The 18,994-nt window shown below is 33.4% G+C and overlaps 3 protein-coding genes across 5 annotated transcripts; 1 reads left to right on the plus strand and 2 right to left on the minus strand.

Annotated features, from left to right (window-relative positions):
• Positions 1 to 8,901, minus strand: LOC100186186 (lymphoid-specific helicase-like). Its single transcript, XM_026840590.1, has 19 exons — positions 8,661 to 8,901; positions 8,305 to 8,371; positions 7,818 to 7,912; positions 7,576 to 7,688; positions 7,013 to 7,109; positions 6,525 to 6,707; positions 6,070 to 6,210; positions 5,744 to 5,833; positions 5,199 to 5,305; positions 4,796 to 4,862; positions 4,328 to 4,489; positions 3,765 to 3,876; positions 3,418 to 3,560; positions 2,987 to 3,070; positions 2,235 to 2,354; positions 1,854 to 1,970; positions 939 to 1,097; positions 759 to 850; positions 1 to 567 (listed from the first exon to the last, which is right to left on the minus strand). The coding sequence occupies exons 1-19, from the start codon at positions 8,862 to 8,864 to the stop codon at positions 387 to 389; spliced, it is 2,334 nt and encodes a 777-aa protein (XP_026696391.1). The 5' UTR covers positions 8,865 to 8,901; the 3' UTR covers positions 1 to 386.
• A 3,651-nt stretch (positions 8,902 to 12,552) lies between these two features.
• Positions 12,553 to 14,033, plus strand: LOC100177519. The gene has a single exon (XM_002130352.4). The coding sequence runs from the start codon at positions 12,899 to 12,901 to the stop codon at positions 13,961 to 13,963; it is 1,065 nt and encodes a 354-aa protein (XP_002130388.1). The 5' UTR covers positions 12,553 to 12,898; the 3' UTR covers positions 13,964 to 14,033.
• A 419-nt stretch (positions 14,034 to 14,452) lies between these two features.
• Positions 14,453 to 18,557, minus strand: LOC100179869 (checkpoint protein HUS1-like). 3 transcript variants are annotated; one of them, XM_026840592.1, is made up of 7 exons: positions 18,473 to 18,557; positions 16,423 to 16,550; positions 16,086 to 16,265; positions 15,667 to 15,804; positions 15,304 to 15,419; positions 14,733 to 14,893; positions 14,453 to 14,678 (listed from the first exon to the last, which is right to left on the minus strand). In XM_026840592.1, exons 1-7 carry the CDS (start codon positions 18,540 to 18,542, stop codon positions 14,593 to 14,595), a joined length of 879 nt encoding a protein of 292 aa, XP_026696393.1. In that variant the 5' UTR covers positions 18,543 to 18,557; the 3' UTR covers positions 14,453 to 14,592. The 3 variants fall into 3 exon arrangements, with proteins under 3 accessions (XP_026696393.1, XP_002130439.1, XP_009857599.1); XM_002130403.5 differs by lacking the exon at positions 18,473 to 18,557 and adding an exon at positions 18,259 to 18,388; XM_009859297.3 differs by lacking the exon at positions 18,473 to 18,557 and adding an exon at positions 18,336 to 18,358.
• Positions 18,558 to 18,994: the final 437 nt, after the last annotated feature.

Genomic DNA, 18,994 nt, shown 5'->3' on the forward strand with positions numbered 1-18,994 from the left:
TGTATACGCATATCGCAGGCAAATATTTCATGAATCCGTAAAGTATATTCAAACGTAATGCGTATTCCGAGTTAGGTGCAAATTTTACAATCCCGATGCCCTGTACTGTGGGGCCAAAAATGTAAATTTTCCAGACCTAACCACTTTCTTTGTTGCGAAAACAAGTATCTACACTATTTTGTGTTTTACATTTGTATAATATTTCTCTGAAACAACATAAATAAATCTAAAAATAACATTTTGAAAAGAACAATATAAACTCTGTTAAAATAAGTGATTCGATGTCACAAGAAACAAAAATCTGCAAATAAAAAACTTGTTCAAGTTAATTGTTTAAAGAACAAAGAAAATACAAAAAGTACCGTGGAAACACAAAACAGAGTTAATTAAACAGAAATGGTATCTACAGTTGTGCGAATAATTTGAAATCTGGCTTTAGGAGAATCTGTAATAGTAGATTGATGTGATTCATCCTCCATAGTTGGTTGGTCCTGTTTTAAACTTGAACGATCCAGCATTTGATTTAATTCTTCATCACTTATAATACTTTCTTTGTTTTCTGCCACACTGCAAATTGAAAATATTTATTAAAGTTTTATTTTTTTAATGCATTAGCCTTCTAATTCAACATAAGTTGTTATTGGGGATACTATAAAATAGTTTCAATACTTTAAAAAACAACATAACAAATCAAATGTGCCAACTAGAAGAACACAACAGATACACAAACAGTAAAACCCCCAACAAACAAGCAATACCGATCCAGAGAATTAGATTGTAGCAAAGTGAGAAGTTCATCTGGTGAAACAACTTTGTTCAACTCCATTGCCAGTTTGCCTTTGAATTTATCCTAAAAATTTAATGTAAGAGAATGACAAATTCCAGCTTATGTAGCCCTAACAGTTTGTAAATACAACTTGGTAAAATCAAACCCATACCTCGTGCATGATCATTTTCTCCATTGTTCTCTTCCTCGCTGCTCTCTCCATAATTTGCTGATCAATGGTTGCCATGGTAACCATCCTATACACCATCACTGGTCGTTCCTGCCCAATACGATGACATCGATCTTGTGCTTGTGAGTCATTCTGAGGGTTCTAATCAATGGAAACAATTGTAACAAGAAGACAACTAGTACATATGTTTTCTAAATGTGTCAGATTTTTGTGTCAATTTTTTTTGTCATGTCATGACAAAGATTTTTTGTTATGACGGTAACGGTAACGCTGGACACCAAGCAACGCGAAATTCCTTTGTTTTTTAAATAATGCTGGGGTAATTCACATTTCATGCTTGGGCAAAGTTGATATTGTTGGAGCAGAGTTGGTCCAGAAGCACCTAAGGCAAAGCTTTATGCGCAAAATAAGCACAATGCAATCATACAGAATGCGATTGTTTCACTTTTTACCAAGCATTAAATGTACATGTTAGCTAAAACGAATTATTTTATAATTAGTAGTTGCGTAATGAATTGAAGGATGATATAAAACACTTGTCCAGGGCATTTGAATAAAGGGGCAAAACGTCCTTTGTTCGCAAAGTTTGTGCGCGGTGTAAACATTCAATTTTAGGTGTAGCGACCACGCTTATTTTCTTCCAACTAAATGTAAATATGTTTTTAACTGTAAGCGTGTTTTAACAACTGTTGTTTTGTCGCTATATCCTGTCTTTTCGTTTGAAACATTTCTAAATCTTCGCTACTGTAATTGAAGAGACAAATAAAAGTTATTATTATTATTTCTGTTTAGGTGAGAAAGAAAGTGTTAACTGCCCTTCAGGGTTTGGGCAGTTTAGAAAATATTTAAATCCGTTTAAAATAAAATTCTAAATGAGAGAGAAAAGATCACACCTACCCAATCTGAGTCATAGATGATCACGGTGTCAGCTCCAGTGAGGTTGATCCCTAATCCTCCAGCTCTTGTTGAAAGAAGGAAGAGGAACACATTGGGGTCATTATTAAACTCCTCGATCTGAAATATAAAATATTTGTCCAACACAGTACTTATTTTTTTAAAGAACTGCTTTCTAGTAAAAAATTATTTCAAAAAACATTTTTGTTAAATTGATTAGAACAGGTCAAATTACCTAACTGGAGAAATAGTACATTGTACCTGCAGTTTAAAAACGTTTGCATTTTAACATTGCTCAAATTTAGTAGTTTGTTCTAAACTATATCTATAAATAAATGCAACAGTTTAAATAAATAGAAATGGCAATTGCTTCTAAATTCTCACATAAGCAAATCTGTCTTCACATTTAGTGGAGCCATCAAACCTCACAAAGGAAAACTTCCTCATAACACAATAATCTTGCAAAACATCAAGCATTGATGTCATCTGACTGAACAAAAGAACCTGAAAATATTTAAGATTGTTTGTCATTTGCTCTGCAAGAAATCATCCTTATTATTTATTTTAATTTAACTTGCATTAAAAGAAGTTATAATTTTTTTTTAAAGCAGAATGTATATCAGACAAAATGGCTATACTATGAAACCATTTCAATTAGGCTTTTAAGAAACAATGAACTTGTATTTCACCGGCGCCAAAGCACAGTTGGTTAGCGTGCCTGCCTCTAACCCAGAGGTAATAAATTCAAAGGAATGAAAAAAAAACACACAAAAAAATCCCCACAAAGTAACATACTTGGTAACTCGTAAACTGGCATGAGGTGTATGAACACCCGTATTATAACGACTGTCGTTTTCTGGCCACACAAGGGTAAAGTAAGTTACATTCATTCATATATTAAAATTTTATTGTGCAATAACATTAAAGTGTTTGAATGAATGAGTGAATGTAGCTTATTTATATTTACCATTTTAACAATGACATCCCAACTTTTACTTAATTCTCCAAAAACAAGGCACCTATATTTGTGAATATGCAATATTTTAAAAATATAATAGATAAAGAACTAAACGAAATAAATGTAAAGGTTATAAGGCTGAAAACCTGTTTCAAAAATTGAATTGCAAAATATTTACCTTATGTTTCCTTTCTTTCAAAACTGGCAACATCCGATCCAGCAACATCATCTTCCCACAAGATGTTATTAGATCTTCATCAACCTGCGATGATGAATGTAAACTTAAATCTTCAAATGTTTGGGCAATGACAGTTGTTTATATATAACCAGAAAACTTAAACAGCCTTGTCCAATTTAACATAACTCATTTACGTAGCTATAGGTGACTAACTCAGCACTAAATATAAATAACGGTTGCAAAGAGCTAAGTGCAATTGTAAATTTCAGGGCAATGACCTAGTACTTATTATGTTATAATTAAAGAAAGGTCTCACAGATTCATTCACTTTTCAGCTAAAAACCATGTTTGTCGTAACAACATGATACTAAATTGGCGGACACCAACGGAGCACTATTTTCACAATGGATACAGAAAAACTATAAGCAAACCTTAAAAATGTCAGTTCCTGGTTGCAGGGGGTATTGAATAAGGTAAGGATGATTACAACATTTACGAAGCTGCATGATCATGTTGTTTAAAGTTACGTTGACAACAAAATCATCATCTGGTTCAATTGTTCGCTTCATGGATCCTGGGACAAGTTAACACCATGAAGTATAGTTTGTATTAATTATAATTATCATGAATTTTTAAAAATACTATTGCTAAATTTATCCTAGCGTGGTAAGACAGTTCGGAGTTATAGCTTAAGTTTCCTTATTGTATGGTAAAAATACAAAAGTTTTGGATTAAATATATTAATTAGTACATTCAATGTAATTTAGTAAAAAATTACCAATTGTTTTACTTCTGGTAGTTGGATATTTAAGTGAAGTTTCATCTTTCATTTCTTGACTATTACTTGCAATAAGATCAGGATGAGCTACACCAGGTGTGATGTTGAAATACTGTGTGTAAACGAATAATCATTTATGATATACGTGATTAAACGTAGTTAACAAGCTCACATGACCGAAGTTATAGCACAAGTTATCTGTTGTATACACATTACAAAAAGCAATTATCAACCCAAGAAAGAAACCCGGGTTAAAGCCATTTAAGCGTCTTGCCCAAAGACAATGGTGGCAGTAGAAGCTTATTAATTTGGTTTACAAAATTATTTATAAATAAAATTTAAAAACTAAAACCACCAGGTGCACAAGCAAGTAAGACACAAACATAGTACAAATATAGTTAACAACTCAACAATTTACCTTTAAAATAAACTACGCAAGCATAACGTGCGACCTAGAATATGGTCAATGACCAATTATCTCCCGATTTGTAAGTTACTATAATTATACCTTGCCATAACCAACACATTAAAAGTGACGGTGTAACATATGTTTTTAAACTCACATCTTTGTTGATCAAAAGATGACGAATCGAGCGATCGACTGTTGCTCGATAAAACTTCTCCTGGAGGCAAGCGAGAGGAGCCATGACCAGCATTTCTCTCTTTGGAGGAATCTTGATGTCAACATCACTTTTCGATCTTCGCAACAGAAATGGTGTTAATACCTAAAAAAACATTTTTTTAATAAAAAAAGAGTAGTTTGTTCTTTATTTTCTCACCACAAACATGTATATTACGTCCTAATATTTCCTTATAATAACAAACGCTAAATTCTTCTGATAAATATGAAAATCTTATGCATCTTGGATTGTCTTGTCTTATGTACACCATAGGACTGGTCTAATAAGCCTGGTAGATTATGTTTTTAATTGAAACCTAATGCAGCTGCTGAGCTAATTTTCTCTGTATATTTATATAGGTGTCAATTTTTTATTTAAAATTCTGGCAGTAATCAGGTAAAGTAATATGACCTGGTGTAACATGGATAATACTTTCTCATCTTTCTGAAGAACATCTAAGTTAAACCAGCTTCGAAAACTAGAAAACAAAGCAGTAAAAGTCAATAGTTGTATCTATCTGTTCATGTATATTGATATTGCTTTTTTCTTTTACAAACTTAAAAATTATTTTCTAGTTTTAATATGTCAGCCAAAAAAAAAAATACCTACAAAGTTAAATATGTTGTACACAACTTAATAAGGTGTCATATAGGTGAAACGATTTCAAATTTTGCCCAAACATTTGGGATTTTAGTTGTACAACATAAGAAACTCCATTAATGCATTAAATACTGTGTACTTTGGCTCCCCCCAAAAAAACTCTGCCAAAACTCATATGGGCTAGTGTAAAAAAAGTTTAAATGGCTGAACTTACATGGCCATATCATCAAACACTGCTGGTAACAAGAAATTAAGAAGTGACCACAATTCTGTGAGGTTATTTTGTATTGGTGTGCCCGTTAACATCAGCTTACCACGTATCTGGAAAAGAAAGGAAGACAAATATATTTAGATATGAGAAATACCTTCAAACAGGTGTTTCTTAACATATTAATCAACCTCACTGTTGAGTGCTACTTAATTTATTTGTTGTTGGGAATACAAGGAATAGGCCTAAATGTTTTAGCTAGAGTAAATTAATGGGACAAGCTTTAAGACACCCTTGATAATTAATTCCAACTAAGAACCCATCTGTCGGGCGCATTACATGACACTCACGAACATAAATTAGCTTTGATTCTATGTGAGAGGTCCTACAAGCTGGCACACCAGGTGAACTGTGATGTGAGCCAGAGTGGACGCATCACTGATTACAAACAAAATTCTTAAACAGAACAAGTTTTATATAAAAAAGAAATGATCTACCAGAGCTTATATTATATTAATTTTTTATTTAAAAATAATTTTGTTTTTTTTCACCGTTAATTTCTTAAGTTCTTTTATGGTTCTGCTGTTTGAGTTTTTCACCCGATGGCCTTCGTCCAAGATTAAATACCCCCAGCTGTGTTTCTATAAAGAAAGAGTTATGTGGGAAAATATATCTTGAATGGTTGAATGTAACTTATTTATCGTTACAAGGTGGGACAACGACAGCCGTTATAACATGAATGTTCTGTTTTACCTCGTGCCCACTTACGAGTTACCAAATATGAACTACTATCCAAATACTATGCAAGTGCTATGGAAGTGCTGTAGACCAGGAACAGCAGTTTTATAACCAGTTGGTTACTTTAAAGTGAAGTTACCATCAAAGCAGGTCGATCTCTTAACAAAATTTCATATGAAGTGATGACAACGACTTGTGTTTTGTCGTTCAAATGCTCCATTAATGTTTCAATAAGATGGTATCGCTCTGGTGCCGTTCCGTGGTACAACATTAAACTAATCTGTGAAGGTAAAACGGTCATAGCAATTTTGATTTTACAAAAACGAAAAGTCTATATGTACAGCAATTAACAACTTATTTGCAAAAAAACACCTAATACTGACACTGACAGCATCAAACAATATTCTCTGATTATAAGGTGAGGACTTTTAACCACTGTGTTGAATGGTTTCATTTTTAACCCATGTAACCATGAATGATTTTACCTATTTTTAAAAATGTTGTTTCTGAATACGAACGAAGAATGTTTATTCACTGGTTATATAAATATCAACACCACATCTCATGTGACTGATTTATTATTCTTATATTCACCTTTGGTGCAAACTTTTTGAACTCATTAAACCAGTTGGCAACAGTAGTGGTTGGTGCACACACCAGAAACGGACCATTCACACCAACCTCAACCAGCTTACACACCATTGCGATCGCTTGAATAGTTTTACCAAGTCCCATCTCATCAGCAAGTATTCCACTTTCACCATTCTCATACATTATCTACAATGGAGGAATGGCATTAGTTCTTCAGTATATGAGATGTATTCACATGTATATATAAGCGTCCAATTCTTCTGTAGGTTATTTATTTAATAAATCATATTTTGGGCAAACTAAAAGTTTAATGAGAAATTAAAGGAAAAGGAAAAATACTATTAAACCAAAAAACAAAAACAAATTATAAATAACCTATTAAAAATTTATCATAATGCTTCTTCAGTAAACAAGGCAAACTAACAGTTTTTAAAACATTTACTAAAAAAACAAGTTTGAACATTAATTTAGAAATTGAGCAAACTGTTCACCTTGAGCCACTGGTAGCCAGTAATTTGGTAATCACGCAGCATACCACCGCATAGTAATTTAGGTTGGGCCGGATTCACCATTTGATCGTTGAAATATCTAATAATATAGATATGCAAGAAAATATTTATATTATTGAATAATACAACAGGCTTAAACAGCAATGCAATAAATATATCACACATGGACATTTTTATTCAAATCAAAAATTTAATTTAATTTATTAATTTAAGATTAAACAGTCATTTTCTTTAAAAAAGTTTAAGAACCACTTTTGATTGAATTAGATTTTAAAGTTTAAATCATTAAACACCGAAACAACTAAATTTTAAAAACTTAAAACATCTTTAAACAACCTGATCATCATTTACGTAGTGACATGGAACAGTTAAAAACACATTTTTTATGATGTATGGTTTTTCATAAAAAAAATCACCCAAAAAACTAATCACCAACAAAAAACAAAGGTGGTAACTTGTAACTGTAAAACAGGCACTGTATGAAATGAAAAAGTCTTGCCACAAGAAAATAAAACAAGTTTCGTACATTTATTACAGCATAATACCTGATACCACCAATATCTTCCACAGCTTCAACTACTGACTTTTGATCAGGACGATAAAATTTATTCTCCAGTAATTCGTCAATGTTGATATCAGATGGACCAACTTCTCCTTCCTGTCGTGGAATATATTGAAAATAAGATTTATATAGGAAACCAGTAGCGGAACGGCAGGACTTGTTTTTCTTTAAAACTTTAACAGCCAATTGCCCATTTTGCATGTCTATCATTAATTCTAACATCACCTCATCTGAACCACGTGATTTATTTTGTGCAGACTCATCATTACTAAGCATTTCTTCCTTGTCATCTTCGGAGTGCTCGGATAGTTTGTATTCATCTGCATAGAAAAATGTTTATAAAATAACATTTAGAATTCTAATGGCATAAATTTGCATAGAAAAGTTTGACTGCTACATATAAATGCCATAGAATTTTTTGCAGTAAAGTTGTTGGCGTCAATTCAGGGTCCCTATTTTATGTTTTAGTAACAATGCTATTGTACAGCAATATTGTCTTTCTACACCTCAGAACATTGAAACAATAATAATAGTAATAGAAAAAAATGAATTTAACCACTCCTATAATAATCTATAACATCATATTAGCATATAAAAAACTATGTTTTTTTCATGGGGGCAAGTTTATTTATACATATTAGCAGAACATGAAGGATGTAGCAAAACACTTGTATAATCAAAAAAAGTCTTATCATAACTTAGTAAAACTTACCATCATCATCAACTTTCTTCTTTTTCTTTGCTTTGTATTTTGAGGGAACTTTGCGTTTCTTTTCAACCTACAAATTATGATATTAATATAGAAAGTTACTAAGTTAGAAACCTTAACTGATAGCTAATGTCATAAATGCTAATTATAAATAATAATTAAATCATATGCCCGAAAATAGATAAGCAATGGTGTACCTGTATGTAGTTATAACAGTATATCAAAGCGTGTAACACCTGGCATAAATAAAACTGCTCCACTGAATATTAATAAAAATATGCATATAAAAAGTACAAAATAGTTAATTTCTAACATACTATAGAACCTTATCTAATAGAAACACAGAACATTACATCCACCTTTTCCTCCTCATCGGACGAAGCTTCACAATAAGTCGATTTCTTTACGGCTCGAGATGATCTCCTAGTGGGTTGGAGCAATGGAGGATTTACATCTTCCTCTTTAATATCCATTTCTTCCTCTGACTCTTCTGTCTCTTCATGCTCACTGGAAGAGTATGTCCTCACTCTTCTCTTTGGAGTAAATCTTACTCTTATACGCATCTTTTTTAACTGTTTTTTCTTGATTGAAGAAACATCTGTAGAACCACCAGCAGTGACATTCTCTAAACTTGACTTAACTTGACAAATGTCACTATCTCCATTTACATTCTCTTGCTTTATCACTGTAGCTGCTTCTAAAGACTTGTCGATAACCATTGGCGTAGGTTTTTCAGTAACATTTAAATCATGTTGACTTTCATCAAATGAAACTTTAGCTGTATTATCAATTGAACAATTGTCGGCTAATGCCTTTGATACAGAGTTGATAACTATGTGATTAATTGTAGAAGCTAAATCCTCACAGTTAATTGGAGAAGAAGTTATATTTTCCCGCTTTACTTTATCTTTTGGTTCTTCAGGAATTAAAGGTTTTCTAATATTTGCAACAACAGCTGAACTTTCTTCTGTACATGAACCAACAATCTCAGTATCCTCGGCAGAATCTTCATCAACAGATTTATTCATCTCCATATTTCTCTTCACTCTTCTTTTTGAAAACCTGCATCTTCTTTTTCTTTTTTTCTTCTCAGTTCTCTTCTTCTCGGACTCCTTTTGATTCTGCATCAGTATCTCTTCCACCTCTTTCTCTTTCATCTTCTGCTTCATAGTTTGATTACTGAGCAAAGTTTTCTCTAAAGCAGCTTGCAGGTTCTCCATACCAGTTGGCATGCTGTTCATCTTTCTAATGGCTGGATTCCTATAATTAGCAGTCAAATAGCTCATCCGTTGTACATATGTTTAATTTAGAAGTGCTGCCATATTGAAGCATATCTACATTTTTAACAAAATGCAGAAACATTGTACTTACTACATTTAAAGCGAACATGATAAAAAGTAATGTAATCGCAGAGGCAGCGTAGACTTTTTATAACACTGACTGATACTAAAACATTGTATAAGCAATAAGCAAAAATATTTACACTTACATTCTGGCCGAATTTGAACGAACAGATCTGTCTGGTCTTCCCTGTTTTAAATACCATTAAAAAAAAATTGAAGCAAAATTAATCACATTTAATTAAACTGATTATTCTTAACTTACCTGTAGTTTTAATTGTGTCCTTCTGCTTTGTGTTAATGATAAATCACTCGAGTTTCTGCAGAAAGTAGGTTTTTATACAAAAAATTAATGCAATATACCACTGATTTGAAGCAATTGTCGTTAAGTATCTTGTCCAAGGAAATATACGCCCACAATGGTAGCAGCGTCGAGCTTTGAACCCATTGTCTCTGGGTAACAGGCAGGCGCGCTAACCACTATGCCACGGCGCCGGACATTTGATACATACTTATAACAAAGCCATCTTATTTAAAATGCAACACACTATGCAAGTAATTAAGAACATGCTGCAAAACAAGACACAACAGAAGTTACCAATATTCTAGCCATAATCACCTTGTTCTCAATGCATCTTGTTTATCAACACTTCCAGTACAAACATCAAGGTGAGAGTTGATACGATTCAAACTTATTTTCTTCTCACATATTGGACAGGAAACTAAAATGAAATCAAACAATAAAACATTAACACTTACAAACACCAGAAATAATGCAAAAAACTTATATTACATTGACATTGTGTAAAGTGCTATAGCACAACAGTTAAAATAACACATTCATACTCCATCGAATATAATACAAAAATAACTTTACCTCTTTCAACCTGATTCTGATCATTTTCTTGACACTTAGGCTGTACTGAAGTTTCTTTACTGATATTTTTTGGTTTATTTATGTTCGTATTTAGTTCAACAGAAGTGGAATTAAAAACATTTTCTTCAGAACAGAGTGTTTTGTTACCATTTTCACAAATGTCATGGGAATCCACACAACTATTTTTCTCATCATTATCGTAACTTGTGCCGTTTTGTAAGTTTTCTGTTTTGATATTTTTGTCTACTAATGACAAATTATCTTGGCTACAATATGATTCTGAGATGCTGGGCTTACTTTTGTCTTCATACATCAATGATTGCAAACCAGTGTTATTAGACCTGGGTGAACTTTGGCGACCTCTTCGATTTAGCAAGTGTTTCAAATAATCTGTCTCGGTGCAGTTTGGTGTTTCTTTGCTGAATTTCAGTTTATCAATAGTTTCAGAATGAAAATCATTTTTTTCTTTATTGTTTAAACCATCTAGAAATTCAACAAAGGTCAAACCATCCTGACTGTTAGACAGTAAATCATCATTGCATGAACCAACATAGGTTGGTCGAGTATCGTTGGGAGAACTGCTAACCACATCATCGGTTAGGCTTCCCATCTCTGAACCATCATCCAAAAACCCACTGTCTGAGTCAGAATCAAAATCTGACTGAGCCACACTAGACTCAACATCTGATCCTGCATTCTGAAGTACGTTCTGTACATAACTAGGTTGATTTTCTTCCAGCAAACTCTCATCTCCCATAAAAGAATCACCGAGCACAGAATCATTTGCGATGCCGCTCTTGTTGGTTTCATTAAGATCAACTTCTTTCTCAACTTTTGATAACATCTCTTGCATCAAATGTTGAACAACGTCGCTAATATTTTGACTTGGGGATTTAGTAACAACTGCTTGGTTGAAGGATCCAAATTTGCTTGATTTCTATAAGACAACATAGGTTACATAGACATAGTGCATTAAAGGAAAACTGTTTGAAACAGCTTTGAAAATATTATATTTTATGACTGTACAGTACGCTTTTATTATAACATAACCATAGCCTTCCGGTTTTTTGGCGTAGTGGTGCCTGCAGAGTATGTATAGCAGAAACAAACAAGATTTTTTTACAGATCTCTTATTAGTCATGCTAAATACTAATAAGGTTTCTTATTACATGGATTGTGCGTGCAAACAAACTATCTACCAGACGGCAAAGCATGATTTTTATTACAAATGTTTGTTTATGCCCAGTATAATTTGTCCCAAGCATCCAAATTTATGTGGCTTAGAAATGTAGGATTTTTTAACATAGCTTAAAATAGAAAAATATTTGTGTTACAAGTACGTTAATTGTGTTACACATGCAAAAGCTGCAGACTAGAGTACTTGAATATATTATGTATTGTCCAAACCTTGTATCTCTTTTTGTTTCTTCTGGCACGACTTTTCTGCTTGGATTTAATTGAATAAAGCAACGTACTTGCATAGAAGTTGCTTCGTTTTAAAAGATTCCACAAATGAGTGAACTGGTCCCATTTTGATAACTCCACAGTCTAAAAGGAAATATGTAAAACTGGGGCAGATTGAGTATATATGTATATACGCACTGATCTTGTTTAGATATTTACGATGGCTTTACTAATTAAGCAAATATATTGCTTATTAAAAAAAGGGCGTATAAAATGTTAGACCATAGTATGTTTACTTTACCTGATTGTGATCGCTTTCGTATGAGTTTTTTCGTGGCATCCTATACCTTAAACTACACTGCTCCAAAGTGACTGTGTGATCAGCAAGGTAAAAACGACAATTTCAAATTTGTACATGCACATAGAATTTTTGGACGTCGAAATCGATCAGCATTTCAAGTTTTATCGCCGAAAACAAGCGTTTTTCCCGCGTAAATCTTAAGAAACATAGATAATTTTTTACAATATTTGTTTGGGGAGTGCCAAAATCTGCGTATGCGTGTAGCATATACTACGATGAATTGATGACAACAAATGGTAACCACTTTATATTTATTATGTCGAACTAGTGCAAAAAATGTAGCTGGATGCAAAAGAAGTAAAGTGCGTGAGAATTATGACGTCGAGAGAAAATCGGATTTTACCACAGAAGAACAAAAGTTTATTTATTCCCTGACACGAGAGAGCAGCAAGTGTCAGCTGGGCTTCAGTTTCCTGTTGCTTATTTGTATCGCTTGTATGTAGTTTATTAATTCACTGTACTGTCTAGTTATTACTTATTTAAAGGTTTAATTTATTTTCTAGTGGTGTATAAGCGGTATACATACTAAATTTATTGACTTTATCCTAAATTAATAAACTAAAAACCGACTTTTGTGGGGGTTTGATTAGCGTGTTTTGTTTACTGCCATTAAGAATGTCATCGGAAAGACCAAAGAGATCACGCAAAATAATAAATTACGAAGAAGATACGCTACATTGGGTGGAACAGAAAGAACTGCACAAAGCTTTAATGAGATCTTTACAAGAAAAAGAATCACCTTTAAAGAATGAATCACATAATCAACTAGGAGACATTCATGGAGGTTTAAAGGAAAATCCAGAACCAGAAATATGTCTGAAAAAGATAGAAAACACTGAAACAAGTTCATCAACTGTAAAGATCCTACGTAATCCACGGGTTGCAGCTCTGTCTCCAAGAGTTTTACTAACTTCACTTGACTCACACTCTAGTTCAAATGAGTCTGACCGGGAAGATGTTAAAAGAAGGAAAAAGAAAGTAAAACCTAAAACAAAATATACCAAACATAGGAGTATTGTTGGCCATAACAACAAAGCTGAAAAGAAGGTTACAAATAAACATGAGGACTCGTGTGGTCTTAGACTAACGAGACTGCAATCAAAACTTCTTGAAGAAGCTGAACTATTTAAACCAATGATTAATTCTAACAAGAACTTTCTAGAAACCTGTGAATCATCCTCTGCTCATGAAATGGCTATGTGTCAAGTAACTCTAGAAAACATTGCTGGTGCCTTGAATGACAGTAACCTACAAACCCCTAGAAAAAAACTATTGTTTAACAAAGATGGTGTCACTGAATCCATGAAGAATGATGTTGAGAGCAGCCCATCCTCACGTCTCCGTGCTCAGCGAAAGTTTGCATCAAATGCATCCCCTCCTCAAACACGAAGTAACAGTCCTGTCAAAATGCACAGACAAAAACAAACTGTGGCTTGGAATTCAACCAAGGAAAAAAAGCAAAAATTAATCTCCACACACCCTGAACTAGTAGGGTTCGCAAAGTCTTCGAAAACTGTGACACAAGTTGAAACCAAAGTTGTCAGAAATGGAAACACACGCAGTAAAATACGTAACACTAGAAAACCAAAATCAGTTTTTAATGGTGTCCCGAAAACAGATGCTTTCCTGTCTTACCTATGCTTCAGAAACACTTCTTTAAAAAGAAACTTGTTTGATTAAACTACTTTGTTTTCACAATATAATCTTTTGGTTTTATTCCATAAATACACAGAATGATGCATCAGGTTAAGCTGTGTGGTATTTTAATGAGCATATACGAACATTCCTTAATTGTGAATTCAAAATCACAGCTAATTAATCTTTTTTCACTTCAACTTTCCCGGTGTTGCATATAATAACCACAAGACATTTTTATCCCTGAGAGCTTGATGTTGTCTATGTGTAGAACACAGTACAGATTGTAATAAATACTGAATATTGTTCGTGTAATTACTTATACCAATTCAAATTGGAAAACAGTTTAGATCACGCCAAAGTGTATACTTGCAAAACAGACAGTTTTAAATGAAATACAGACATATAAAAGTAATTTAAATAAGCAAAATAAAACAAGCTTTTAACAACCATTAACAGGCAATATAGGTGCACATTTAAATTTTAACCCAGAATTTAAAAATATCTGTGCATACTGCATACATATCCTGTCAATCAATGTATAAGCTTATTAATTTATTAACAATTACAGTAAATCCACACGCTTGTTATTTAAACCAGTAAACCACAGATAAAAAAATTAGAAACCAGACAGAACAATAAAAAAACAAATAAAAAACTTCATGCTTTTTGAGTTACACTGCAACTACTGGGATAAAATATTGCAACGAAATGTCGTCATGTACAAGGAAGAAGTGTACAGCGGACTGATCCACTATATCTGCAAGTAAATAGTTAAGATATGTTGTAATGTATCTATACAGCATGAACTTACTGCAAATCACTTTGTATGGGTTGATCTGTTGGCCTGCTAGGAACTGTAACAATTTCTTGACATCAATTCGTGCCGATGCCATCTCACTTGGTGGCCACAACTTTGATGGAGCTTGGGAGTCCCCATCTGGATCATAGGGAGGGATTTCAAGATCGCTGAACCTGATGTAGATCATTTTTACTTAATATTTGATCAAATAAAATATAATAACATGAACAAGTAGCAGTACTTTAATTGGAAAATAATTTTAAGGATCACAATCCTACTATACCAAAATACTCTTTATGTTGATGTGCAAAAATAGTATATATATATGGACATACGGTAATGCCCCATAGGCGGTTATACGCATTTTAAAGTTTATATGAAAAGACATGCATGTACATGCTGGGTCCACTGGCATTCTTTTCCATACAATTCAGAATACGTATATTGGTGCATTCAATACAGTAAGTAAGTAAGGTTTAAGGCAAGTCACACACTGTATCAAATAGGTTTGAAGTGTGAGTAAAAGTAGATGTATCATTTACACACTAATATTCTTACAAACAATCAAAAAGTTAATATAAACCTGGTTGTTGCAGAAACGAGTTCAGTTTCAACTTTCAAAGCAAAATCTCCTTCTTGGTTTCCAGACAAAGTGAGGTAACTACTTAGATTCTTCAATCTTTCAACAATGTGTTTCACCTGCAGGAGTGAAGACAATTGAAAAAGTGCGTTTTGTATTTTAGGCAAGGGAATTCATGGTTTTTAGTGACCACCTAACTAATTGCCTTAAAACCAATGTAGTCTGTTACACTCAAAACAACTGTTTATTTTCTCAGCTTCAAATTTTTTTGTAATTTGCTGCTTTGAATTGTCGAACGAAGAATATATAGACAAGCCTGTACTGTTGACAATGACATCCATAGAAAATATCTTAATAAATACTTACAGTTTTTAGAGGCGGTAAACATAAACTGACATGAAAGTCTGGCATCTCTGGTTCTTGGTATTCACCCCACAGACTACTGGGAATAACGGATACAGGAATGTCATGCGTCACAATCCGTGCAGTGCTGGATAATGATGGCTGGAAGTAAAATAATATAATATGTAGAAGCATATTCAGTTACATGTTAAATGAGTTCTACTATGATTTATAGTCTTGGGGTGGCTAGCATTTATATTTTAATTAGGTGTACCAGGTTTAATGTCTGATTTACTAGTTTGCTACTATTGTGGGCAGTGTGTTCTTGGGCATGATAATTATTGCTCCAAACTAATTCATTCGTGTTTTAATAGTTGCAATTTAAAACATAATAAAAATAGTCATTAATTACCATTAGTATCAGTCAAAGGGTTATTCCTTACCAACTCGATTTCCACAGTGAGACAGGGAACTTGCTTTTTGGTGAGCTTAATTTTCAAAGACTTTGCATTATTCGCAGACTTTATTGCACGACATAAATTTTCAGCAACAATTTCCAAATAAATTTCATTTAACTCGTATTCATTCACACCATCCATTCGGTATTCGTCAAAAAAATTCGCCTAAAATAAACACAATAGTTACGCTATGGAAGCAAGCATTATTTCTACACAGTACGCATGCTCATCTTTTTGCTATATTAATTTAACATGACTTTTGTTATTACAAATAAAATAATAAAAAAAATTCATGTTATGTTTTTGATTATGAACATCTTACCTGTTTCAATTCACACCACATGCTAACTCCACCATTTGCGACTTGATCAGGAAGAATGAAAAACATCTTTTCCTTTGTTAATCGAATAGAACATTTCTTTAATAGCTTGCTGATGGTATTCACAACATCTGAAAAGAGATATAATTGGCTTTAATTTGCAGCTTAATCAAAACAAAATATTTGAAACTGGTGATAACATGACACTTAACATAACACAATGATATAAAAAATTCTCCATTTCCTTGAAAAAGCTGTGTTTTTCGGCGATTCTTTTTAAACTAGGTAAAACATAACAGTGGCCTAACAATACCCTGTAAATCATATGAGGTATTCTTTGAAGGGTTGTGAGATAACAAGAGAAGGCATTCATTTAGCTGGTGATCTGTGAAAATTTGTTTTCCAAATGTTCCTTAGGCCTCAATGATTTACACTGAATAAATTTCAATTGGGGAAAAAGTTGGGTGTTTATGTTGAAAAATCAACTTTAAAAATGCGCAAAAAGATGTTTTGTGAGATTACTGACATATCATGTTTCATGTACTTTCAAAGTTAAACTAACAGGCCTATCAGTGAAACAAAAGGGAATATTTTAAAACCAAAATGTTTACTGTTCACCCGCTAACGGATTAATGCAAGAGAATTGTTGCACATCAAGACACTATCCAATCACTATTACACTCAACAAGTAGAGAAAGAGTTTAAATCAGCAAAGTTTTCTCAGCACAACACTGTTATATAAAAACCAGTAAAATGTTGAACAAGTGGATTGACTGAGACTTCACTAAACCGCAGCCATTTATTTTGCTTCTAACCTAAAGGTTACGGGTACAAAGCTTGTCACTGCTTCTATTGTCTTGCATAAGTCTTTTGACAAGACACGTAACGACAATTGCTGAACCCAGTCATCAGCACGCATTAATTGGTTCTACAAATTCTCAGCTATCATTTTTATAAAAAACAAAAATAAACACCTACAAAGTTACATAGGTAGTGACTCCTGACTCGTAAGCGGGTACGAGGTGTATGAAACAGAACCCTGCTAGTGAGGAGTCTTCCCTCCCCCACTTTATTTACTAACCCCTAACCACTAACCCCCATAACCACTAACTACTAACCCCCTAACCATTAACAGCTAAGCCTTTAACCACCAACCACAAAAACTTTCCACCAGCCTATTCTGCTATGTACAGGAAGATTCTTCACTAGTGCTTCCCCATGTTATAAAGACTGCCGTTAACCGCCAGGCGACAGTAAAGAAATTACATGGGACTATACGAAGAAGACGGTACACTTTTTCCGCTAGGTATCGGTAATTATTTAAATTAAAAAATACGTAAAAACGCACAAAACAACACTACAAAGTGTTAATAAGTGTAAAACAAATTAATTAAATAATTATAATACGTTTCTAAATACATAAAACACTAGTAAGAACATCTTTTCCATATTAGGTCGGTTATATACGCTCTTTCGTTCAGTTTACTAACGGTGAGTCTGTGGTGTAACGGTTAGCGTTCAGTCGTTTACTCTCTTTGTTTTATTTTTACCGGGTTCGAGTTCCGCACAGTGAAATATTTTTTTAAAAGTTTTTTGTTTGGTTAGCACGAGTTAGGGGTTAGAGTAAGGGGGTTAGGAGTTAGGGGTTAGAGGTTTAAATCTTATGTGTATAAACCGTGAAAATCACTGCTTCCCATAGAATAGAGAAACGTATTTGTCAAAAAGTGTGTCCACTTCTTTGTATAGTCCTATGTAAAGAAATTACGTTTATTCAGGAATATTGTAAGCGTAATCATACAGTATTATAAATGTAAAATAACAATACAAAACGCATCGTACTTGTAAAGTGATGGATACAATCGATGTTGACAACTTTAGCGCGAAACCTCATTTCTTATTAGTAATGGAATACTTACCAAGCATCAAATAACAAACAAATGACAACTAAAACCAAATTCTTTAAGAATTCGCGCGAAAAATACGGGGATTACCCTAAATGGAATACATAATAAAAAGAATAAAGTGTCTGCTACGGGTTATGTATGTAACTAACTTTTGGGTGGAATATGATTCTCATAAGTTTTCGTGTCTAGTACAATTAGCGGAAAGTACGTGAAGTTCATCTCATTCCTAATGTCGCCACCTCATGTGTGAAATGTTCCATTCCTAATGTTTGAGAATTGTATCGTGCGTAATGATGTCTGCTGGAGACAGTACCTCCGAATCATAGATATCATGGTTATATGTACAGCTCAGTGCTCCGAGTTAAGTATTGTTTACTGGTTTAGCCCATACTAACTTTGGTTTAGCCCAGCTATATGAGTGTTGAATACTAAGGTGGTTGTGTGACAAACTTATCTGCAAGGTTAACTGCGTCGGTTTGAACTGGATTGGCGACAGAGTTTAGAATACGATTTTGTGTTTGAACAATGTTAAAAAAAGTAAACAATCACTGCAGCCTGCACAAGTGCACATAAAGGTTATGGTTGCTTTACTACGCAATACAATGATATTGGCTTTGGGATAACGTCATTCGTAACGGGGTTCATGACCAAACACAACTGGAGTTTTAAAC

The sequence above is a fragment of the Ciona intestinalis genome, chromosome 2, assembly GCF_000224145.3.
Source record: "Ciona intestinalis chromosome 2, KH, whole genome shotgun sequence".
NCBI lineage: Eukaryota > Metazoa > Chordata > Ascidiacea > Phlebobranchia > Cionidae > Ciona > Ciona intestinalis.